Raw genomic sequence first — 9,802 nt, 5'->3', positions numbered from 1 at the left:
AGTTTGGTGGCGCAATACAATACATCACCGAGACACGAAGCGCACCCAATGATAAAAACGTCCGACACACGCGTTCGCGAAAAAAGCGTGTACGAAGCAAATAAGAAAACGAAGAGAGAAAGAGATAGAGAGAGAGAAAAATCACCGACAACAACATCGTATTCAAACCGTGCAAAGAAATGGTTATTATAAAAGCGATCGACTTGTTCGAATATGTAATCAGTCGTTGGAAATTAAGTAATCGTTAAACACAGAGAGCGTTAAAAACAAACTGCGTACAGTTCATAATAAAATTAAATATCGTAAAAAAAAACAAAACATACATCACAAATTCGAAAAACTTAGTAAGTTGTCTTTTTCAATTGTTGTAAATAAATTCCGTGCAGTTTTTTGTGATTCAGTTTTGTTGTTAGGCGTTGACTACATTTAATTTTAATTTTGGTTTGTTTTTTTATTTTAGCGTGAAAACAGTTTTGATTAAAAATCGGTGAAGCACAGTGAAATAGTTTTCGTAATAAATTGCTGAAGTAAATTTCATTGAACCACAGCGGAACAAACACGAACAAAATGGAGTTTAAACTGAATGCACTTATTAGCACGATGATGTTGACCATCATATTTGCCATTATTGTTGACTGCAGACTTATCAATGCGCCCACTGACGCTGAAAATGAAGAATGTAAGTTTATTTTAAAGAAAAGTTCAATTTTTTCTTTGCAATAAATTGAATTGCGTTTTGTAAAGAACCCAACTTTTTCGGTTTTCAAAGAAGATCGAAAATTTGCCCCACAGCAAGTCTCAATTATGATTGAAGTGCAGAATGGTTTTTTAAAGTGAAACGTGACTGTCTTCTGTTTTAGATTACTTTTCCGGCGTACCAGTATATACACCAAGTCGTGAATGCTCGATGGCTGGAGGCATTTGTGTCCAAGAAGGAGATTGTGCAAAAGGCCAATTAGTTGGATACAAACTGGGCTTGTGCGAAGATCATGAAATGGGAGTCGAATGCTGTTATGAAGGTAAAAACAAATACATTACATTCTTCTTAATTTTCTTCGTATTCTTCTTCGTCGTGAACAATGATAATAACTGTTTCTTTTTTAATTTGAAATAGTCATACCACGAGAAGCACCATGTAAACAATTTGGAGGCAAGTGCACGAAAAATTGCAAACAAAATTCATTACGTCAACATCTTGCCAACGATTGCACTGGCGATGAAATATGTTGCGTTCTAGTGCAATAGGAGAGTGACCATATGCTGTCACACATTTTTTTTTTTGTAATGAAACGAAACAATTTTAATGTAACAATAATAATAAGTATGATTTCTGTGTTGTTTAACTAATTTTTTTTCGTGTGTAATGCTAGTGAAGAAAATTTAGCGTACTTTTGTTTAATTTTTAAGCATATCTTATTAGATGTTATGATAGTCAATAAATATACTGATTGAATATACTTTTCTTTTTTCATTTTATCTCCCTTTTCCTCTCTTTTATCTCCCTCCCTCTCTCTCTCTCTCTCTCTCTCTCTCTCTCTCTCTCTCTTTCTGGTAAATCAGAAGTGATGCTGAAAATCTTCATTTTAGAAGAATATACCGGTCTGATCATCAAAAAAGGATTTTTTGAACAAAACGACACCTCTAAACTTAAGAACGTTATGTTACACCTCAATCAACAGAAAAAAAGTCCAAGATATTTTCATGATTTTAATTTAGAGAAAGTTTTCTCTTTATTCCGCTTTTTAAAAAATGCTCTTTCATATTTATCATTATTTTGATATTTTTGTGTATATGATTTGTTTACTGTTGTTGACAAAACAGTCAACGCTTCAAGAACATCATGATGATCAATGAGAATTTGAACCTCGCACAGATGTAATCTGTGATTACAAAACGCGAACCCAAGGCGATTTGGAGAAAAAAATCAAGCCCGAAATAAATTGCAAAAAATGATTAAATCATAGTAAGCGATGTGTGTAAATGATTTCATCGCAAATGACCTAGTCGGTTGAATTGTGAGCGTGGCGGGTCAACAAATGATACGAATTCGAAAAAAGACGAAACTTCTGAAACATACACAGAATGTTTGAATGTACGCAACAGTGCTCGTCTTCGTTGCTTTTCAGCAAGCCTAACCCAATTTTTATTTTTGTTTTCATATATTCAATCGTCGATTACATACATATACATATAAATTTTGTTTTCGTGCACATTCTTCGCAGCAGAAGATAAATCAGCGAGTTGCTCTTGTTTATTTTCAATCGATTTAAATTTAATTGATGATGTCGGTTTTGAACGGCGCAAATTCGTTGTCATTTATTATGAAATTTGTTACTTGACTGTCGTTTTGATAATATGATCAAGTCCGGAATATTTAAAAATTTGCAAAGCAAAGCAATCGAACACAACACAAAAATGGTCGAAATAGCAAAAGACGATGAAATGAAAGAATATTTAAATCGATGAAAAATGTTCAAGATTAGGATTGTCAATACCACGTGCTCAACTCAAGTTTAAATACATATTCGATGGCCCATGACATCTGCATTCGAAAAGGTGAATGACGAAGCAACTGATATCACATCATAATCTTACGAGCGAAAATATTTATACTATTTTTTCAAGTCATAATTATTTTAGTCACCGAAAGAGAGATTAATCGTAAAATGGTGAATTAAATCTTTTTTTTCCATCTCGCTAGACAAGAATCATCAAAGTATTGCACATCCAAAGAAAATATCTTAAGTTGAAGTTCGTGTCTACAAATGATCTCGAACGTTCAATTAAATTCTAATTTGCATTTTCCAATGTTTGTGATTCTGATGAGATTTTGTTTCTCAAAAAATCCATTCAATTGGACTGAAGGTTACTGTAACGAACTTGACATTGAACTGATTGATTGACTGTTTATAAACATGTGGCTATTTTGTGGTTTCATTTTTACTGGACTTCACTTATTTTTGTTTTCATTTCTTTTTTCGTCTCTCAACTTGCTTTACTTTCGGGCATTTTAATCGAAATACCGATAAGCACTCCTATTTTAGTGAGACAAATAACGAAAACATCATACTATTATTATTCATATTCTTTTTTTTCCCTTATTTTATTGCTGTTGTTGTTATCACATTAAAATAACAGAACACACAATTTGTCCGAATCGTAATTAAAAAATGATCGCAAATCAATCAGTTATTTGAGTGTAATTTTAAACGACAACATGATTAAAGAGTAAACAGAAAGCATTACGCAGCAAATATAAACGTTTTGATGCGTCTTGATGCGATGAAAAAAGCTTAGCTTAAAAAAGCGAATGGCTCACAATTATCAACAGATGACGCACCAATCACCATTTTTTAAAAGTTAACATTGAAAACGGTTTCATTGCGAATTTCAACATTTAGCTCAAATAATTTCGGAAATTCTTCCATTTTATACCTACATATATTTGAGGATTGCAAGGAATAAAAACCATTAGTTTTTGACCGACTTTGGTTTAACCAAATTGGTTGATAGGGTAAAGTTTGACGCCTATGAGATTTTTTTTTTCTAAAATTGGTCTAATTTTTCTCTTTTGAGTGTTTATGTCTACTCAATTTAAGTAACTTAAACAAAACTTGAAAAACCTAATCTAACGTTAGTTTAGCGATATAAATAATTTGCGACAAACTTTCCATACAAAAATAACTAAACATGTGAATTTTTGTATGGGAGCCATGCCTATATGATATCGTAATGGCGTTAAACTTTCCACGGGCTATTTTTTCACAAATAAATAGCATTCCGAAAGTTTAAAGAAATTTTAACGCAAATTAGAGGTACCTACCATGCAAAATTGTAAATTTGAGCCACTTATATATAATTTTTGGGCTAATTTATTTGAAAATCCAGTAAATTGCCGGAAATCAACTAAACTCATAAGAATTTGGTCAACTTCATAAGAATTTGGATAGTTTGTTTACCCCTTTGTTGATATAAATGTGTGTTAGTATTGGCGTATTGTATTTTTTTCTGTACAAATTAAAATACACGTATTCGTCATCGTGAAGTCCTTATCATAAAATACATGGGATGTTATTCGTAGACGTTGATTAACGAATTATGAGAGTGTGTGTATATACTTCTAACAATATGATGATAACAGGGAACGGGAGCGAAGCAATACAATACATATCTTGGCGTACAGTAATCATTCGAATTTCCTATAGTGCGGATAGCATTTTTGTTTCACTGTTTAGTTTGAAAGTTTTAAATGTGATTTCAAGTTTAAAACTTCGAAATATTGAAATAAGATCACTGTTGATCTATTGCAGCATATTCATAATTTGTACGGGCTTAGTGGAAAGTTCACGTAAGTTCAGTTTAAAAACAATTCTGATAATTTGCATTGTGAAAATCAGAGGCACACAAATGCGCATGCCAGTTGATTTGGTTTGCTGTGCTTTTTCAAAATGTCTGGCTGTCGCATGCTGTCGAAATTATCGTTCTGCTATCGTCGACGATTTAATCACATTAAAATGAGTCTATTGTTGTACAATACGAATGAAACAACTACATTTTGCTTATCATTTTTTTTTCTAGAATTTTTGTTTGTTTATTACATTCTCGTGGAGTCAAATGAATACTTCCCGAAATAAAATGAATACCAAGAAAACGATTTAAACTTATTTTTTTGTTATTATTTTTCAAAGGACGGAAATTTCGAACGTCGGACAATTTAGAAGGCAATTGTTTTTTGCTGCAAGACTGTGAGCCATTGTATAATTTACTTCGACAAAAGTTAGCGTCAAAATCATGTACCAAAAAGGACTTTACATATTACAAGCAATACTTATGCGGACCACTTCGTAATCGAAATCCACCTGTAAAACCAAGAGAACTAAAATCTGAATAGAAATGATATATTCAAAAATATGAAAAATCAACCGAAATTTATTAAAAATTCAAATATTCAATATTTTTAGGTATGTTGTCCACCGGTTCTTGAAAAGCCTGACTATACAGAGGAAGAGAATCAAATTGTAACAGTGATTGAAAACAAAATGGTGCACATCTCTCAATCAAGTGGTGATCGAACTGGTGCGAATACTACAAGAACACCAACAAGAACAGTTATTGTAGGTGGTCCAGCCTGCCTCACTGGCATGTAAATCAAACGGCACATTGCTGATGACGTCATTGGCACATATCCATGGTAGGAGAATCAAAATGGAACTTTTTAATGTTACCTAAAAAGAGATCACGCACTTTTAATGCATTGCAGGTTAGGAGTGATCAAATACACCAAAAGTAATTATTCAGTATTTAAATTCATTTACACAAGCAGTAGTGTCTCATTGTGTCTCTTCATTTCACAGACATCGATACACCAACGAATATCCGTGCGGCAGCACAATTGTTAATCGACATTTCGCTCTAACTGGTATTCAAAGTGACAGTTAATTTCAAATCCATTTTATTTTTTGAAATAGTTTTTTTTTCTTTTGTTTTTCATGTTCGATGATAGCGGGTCATTGTATCGTTGGACTTGATGTGAAGTTTAAACGATTGGTGCCGACATCAGTGCGATTTGATGATCATGGACAATACAATCCCGAATGTTCCTTCGTAATGATCGCAGAAACAAAATGTTGTACACTTACCTACACGTTTACTTAATTGAAACCATAAATTTTGAAAGAAAAAAATGATGTGGCAAAATTATGAGTACGCAGCCAAGTTATCAATCTTTTCTCACTTTAGACTTTGTTGTTAATTGGCGATTTAACTAAGGCTATTTCAATTCATTTTTCATTTGAATTTGTATATACGGAATCACCAAAACCGGTTTTATCCTCATCACAATCATCAATGATATCTTCAAAGTTTTTGAACATTAACAACACATTTGTTTCAGCCTTGTCGAAGAATTAACTATAAAAGCTTTCAACGAAAACTATGAACTGTTCTTGAATGCATATGAACTCAACACATCTTTTCCTAAAATATTTATCACTTTCCTTTTGTCGACTATCTGCAGTTTTACCCCTTCTTGTGATTTCGATGGGAAAGCTATTTTAATGAAAAAATGATTTGAATGTGCTAGGGATTTTTGAACACAAGAGAAATTCTTTCGATTTACTACGGATTTTTTTTTCACAATATCATCCCCTAAAGTTCATGTAGAGTTTGAAAATGACTTATCAACTGGTATGTTTGTGACAACCATTTATGTCAGACCGGTTTTATCATTTAACACATAAAAACAATACTTTTATTTCATTTAAAGCAAACAAATTGAAATTTAATTTCGAAACACAAAAGCAAAAACCGAACTCTTTAATAATGTAAATATATTCAACAGAATCATTAGTTTGATAGAATCAAGCTAGTTCACGAACATTGGGATTTGATGCGATTGCATCATATGTGCTTTGAACGATTTTCCTGAGCGTTGGATTTTTCATTTTTTCAGATAAATAATTTTCGTATTCGGTTATTGTTACAGTCATAAATAATGGCGGAGGAGTGAGAAATGCATCTGTATTGTAGACATATTTATTCGGACAATGATAGTCATCGATTGATTCATATGACCAATTTCCTTCAAACCAAATGTTACACTCATTATCGATTCCGATGAATTTGTTATTTGTATATTCGCGAAGACCAGTGGTTTTACATGCCCTTGCACTTCGTCCCAAAATCCCATTAATTCCATTCCTTTTTATTACGTTTGGAAGTCCACTTCCATTGTTGGCGATATGAATGAATTTGGAATAACCAGCAGCACCACCGAAACCACCTGCAAGCACCCCATTGATTTTTAAAACAGTACCGAAATTTATTAATTTCATTATCATTTGATTAAGCTTACCAGCACCACCCGTTCCAGTCACACCACAACAATGAATTGGAAATATTCTGGCTTCACGGGTGACTTTCCTCCCGATTAGCGATGACGTTTCTTTTTTGATATGTGCACATGTTCGATTGACCCTTGTGAATGTTTTTTTAATTGTACCACTTTCAAATGTGAGTAAATCACAATACCAGTCTGGGTAGTAGCCTTCTACATTATTTTCGTCTTTTCCATGCACTAATTTAACATCTTTATTGCCAGTTCCGTCTTGTCCATTTCCACCGTTGCCACCAATTAACTCAATTGTCAATAAGTTGCCGTTTGTGATTTTATTTGCCAAACCAAAGAAGTTGCCAGAATTGGTTCCAGGATTTCCTGGTTTTCCTGCCGTTCCTCTTGTCGCTGGTGGTGCATGTGATTTACCATTAATTCCATTCAAATAAAATCTCGCGGGTCGCAAAATGTACCATTTATTTGCCAAAATGTGTAATTCCACATTTTCAATTCCATTCAAATTCAGATCACTGTCAACATAAAACGTATCCGCCACAAATACATTGATTTTCTTCATATCTTTTCCAAACCGAATTGAGCACTTTGTTAGTTGAATGTCTGAACTCTTCACGAAATACCCTTCAATCATTGTGATCTGATGGTCACAACAGTACTTTACTGTTGATTTCAGTGTGGTTCGAATGATTTGATTGAGTTCATTCATTTTTGATGGGGTCGGTACAAAGTCGGCCAAATTGTTAAATCGTTGTGTAAATTGTTTGAAATTCGTAGTCGTAATAACTAATCCCTGCACGCATTCTGATTTTCCCCAGTCCGATAAATCACGAACGTTATAAGCGCGAACATCCTTTTGGACTTCATACGAAGCGAGGAAATTATAAACATCGAGCAGAAAGGAATACCAAACATATTCAGAAGACACAAAGTTAATTGCATTGGATGAGTTTATAATCCAATTTCCAACTGGAATAATGAGATCAAATTTCGAAAGTGATTTCAATTCGTTAAGATATAAACTATTCTCTTTAACGCGATTGCATGCACTTATATCAATTGATGTTAAATTCAAAGTCTGAATCAACGTTGAGAATTGGTTTATTCTCTGTTCTAATGTAAACGCGTTGCCAATTGTCTCAACGGATTTCTTTCCAATTTGCAAAAGATTCAACTTTTTATGATGACCGATCATTTCTTTCAGTTTTTCTTTCAATGCGACCAATAAGTATTGATCAACATTTATCATGTCAACTGTAATGTTATTGATTATTTTTGGTATTTCTATTGCTATATCACTCTGTACATTGGCGTCATATTTTTGGAAAAACTCACTCAGTTTATTCAAAAATGATTTGTAATCGATTATTTGTGAAGCATTATTACCTAATGACAGTCGCACATCAATAAGGTTTTCCTCAGAGACAAGAGATTCCAGAATATTTAGTGTATTACCGTCTCTTTCAATTTGGCCGAGTTCATGTTCTTTAATCGATTGCAAACTGATTTCTGTCATTAATTCTCTAAATAAACCAGTGAAACTTTTTAAACTGAAGGCATGGATTTTCTCAAAATACTCAATTTTCGATTGGCTAGTGTGAATAATTTGTAACTTTCTTTTGAAATCGTGCATTGATTGTATCTTTTGATCGATTTCATTCTGTACTCGATCATTGAGATTTTTAGATTGTAAAAAAAGGCTGTTGATCGCTTGCTCTACCATTCCTCCAACATAAAGTTGTGCTTCAGCTGATAACGGAAAACCGAAATCATTTGATCGTATTTGCGCGAATACTATGTTCTCGAGTATGGATTTGCGTATAAGACGACGGCCCACCACAAACTTTTGGATTTCACTAAATCGTCCCGTTTCATCCGGTTTCCAGAACACTGATATTCTTGGAAAAATCCCTTCTGATTGAGTCAATAATGAATTAATTAACTGAATTTTGTCTTCAAATAAACCTTTTTTACTCAAAGTCCTACGATGTTCAAACATAAAATCAGCGGTTGTATTTTTCACATCCTCCTCCGAAATTTCAATAAATTTTCGTTTGATAGTAAAAGTTGATGGTACTTTGGTCACTACTAAAGAGAAACTATTTTCAAAGTGTTTTATTTTTTTGATCAGCTGTGTTGTTTGTTCAAGTAAATCATCAAAATCATTGCGATTTTGACCATTGGTGACGGACTGATAATTAACAACCATTACTATTTTTATATTTTTGGCACCCTCAATGACACGCTTAATGAAAATTGTGTTGGCGATTTCAACTGTTTGATTGCGGGTATCAGCGAAACCAGGGCAATCGTACCACACATATTGTTCGTCGTCGATCACCAATTTTGGAACAAATGTTCGCGATACTGTTGATGAAATGGTGGCATTATCGCGATCCAATTCATCTTTAATGACTAAATCTGGATTGTGTGGATTTGGTGATTCCATTGAAATCAATTTGCTATAATCACCGGCTACGTAGTGAACTAAGGTTGACTTGCCACTCCCTGTATTGCCAACGACCAATATTATGTCCGATTCATTGGTTACTTTTAACTTGTCTTGTGCATTGTTTATAAACTGAAGCGAACTTTCTACCGAGTTGAATATATTTTCTTCACTTGAAACAACTATTAACAAAGTATAAAAAACGAACGAAATTAACGAATTCATATTGTACGTAGCACCGCCGGGGGCAGAGTTGAAAACTGAATTTTAAATGATAAATTAATCACAGCAACACACAAAATTTTATTTATACCTCTATATCAATTATTACTAGATGACATATATTTGAACGTTTTGATAATATACCATGCACCAATTATTTTGCACTTGACGAGACATGATGGCATCATAAACATGAACTTTATATATTATGATCGAAAAAAGCCATCGTAATCACTTCTTATCATTTCCAAATAAAATGATGTCATTCATAGCGGATGGCAATT

General features: G+C 33.3%; 2 protein-coding genes across 2 annotated transcripts; both read left to right on the top strand.

The window, feature by feature from the left end:
• Nucleotides 1–207: 207 nt before the first annotated feature.
• Nucleotides 208–1,343, top strand: LOC116351310. The gene is made up of 4 exons (XM_031783399.1): nucleotides 208–344; nucleotides 461–679; nucleotides 861–1,019; nucleotides 1,115–1,343. Exons 2-4 carry the CDS (start codon nucleotides 568–570, stop codon nucleotides 1,243–1,245), a joined length of 402 nt encoding a protein of 133 aa, XP_031639259.1. The 5' UTR covers nucleotides 208–344; nucleotides 461–567; the 3' UTR covers nucleotides 1,246–1,343.
• A 2,785-nt stretch (nucleotides 1,344–4,128) lies between these two features.
• LOC116351309 lies at nucleotides 4,129–5,191 on the top strand. The gene is made up of 3 exons (XM_031783398.1): nucleotides 4,129–4,348; nucleotides 4,689–4,861; nucleotides 4,962–5,191. Exons 1-3 carry the CDS (start codon nucleotides 4,129–4,131, stop codon nucleotides 5,145–5,147), a joined length of 579 nt encoding a protein of 192 aa, XP_031639258.1. The 3' UTR covers nucleotides 5,148–5,191.
• The last annotated feature ends 4,611 nt before the right edge of the window (nucleotides 5,192–9,802 follow it).

Source organism: Contarinia nasturtii, unplaced genomic scaffold (genome assembly GCF_009176525.2).
Source record: "Contarinia nasturtii isolate CC-2019 unplaced genomic scaffold, AAFC_CNas_1.1 Cnas_scaffold_5190, whole genome shotgun sequence".
NCBI classification, from domain to species: Eukaryota; Metazoa; Arthropoda; class Insecta; order Diptera; family Cecidomyiidae; genus Contarinia; species Contarinia nasturtii.
This window is presented reverse-complemented; position numbering and strand designations above follow the sequence as displayed.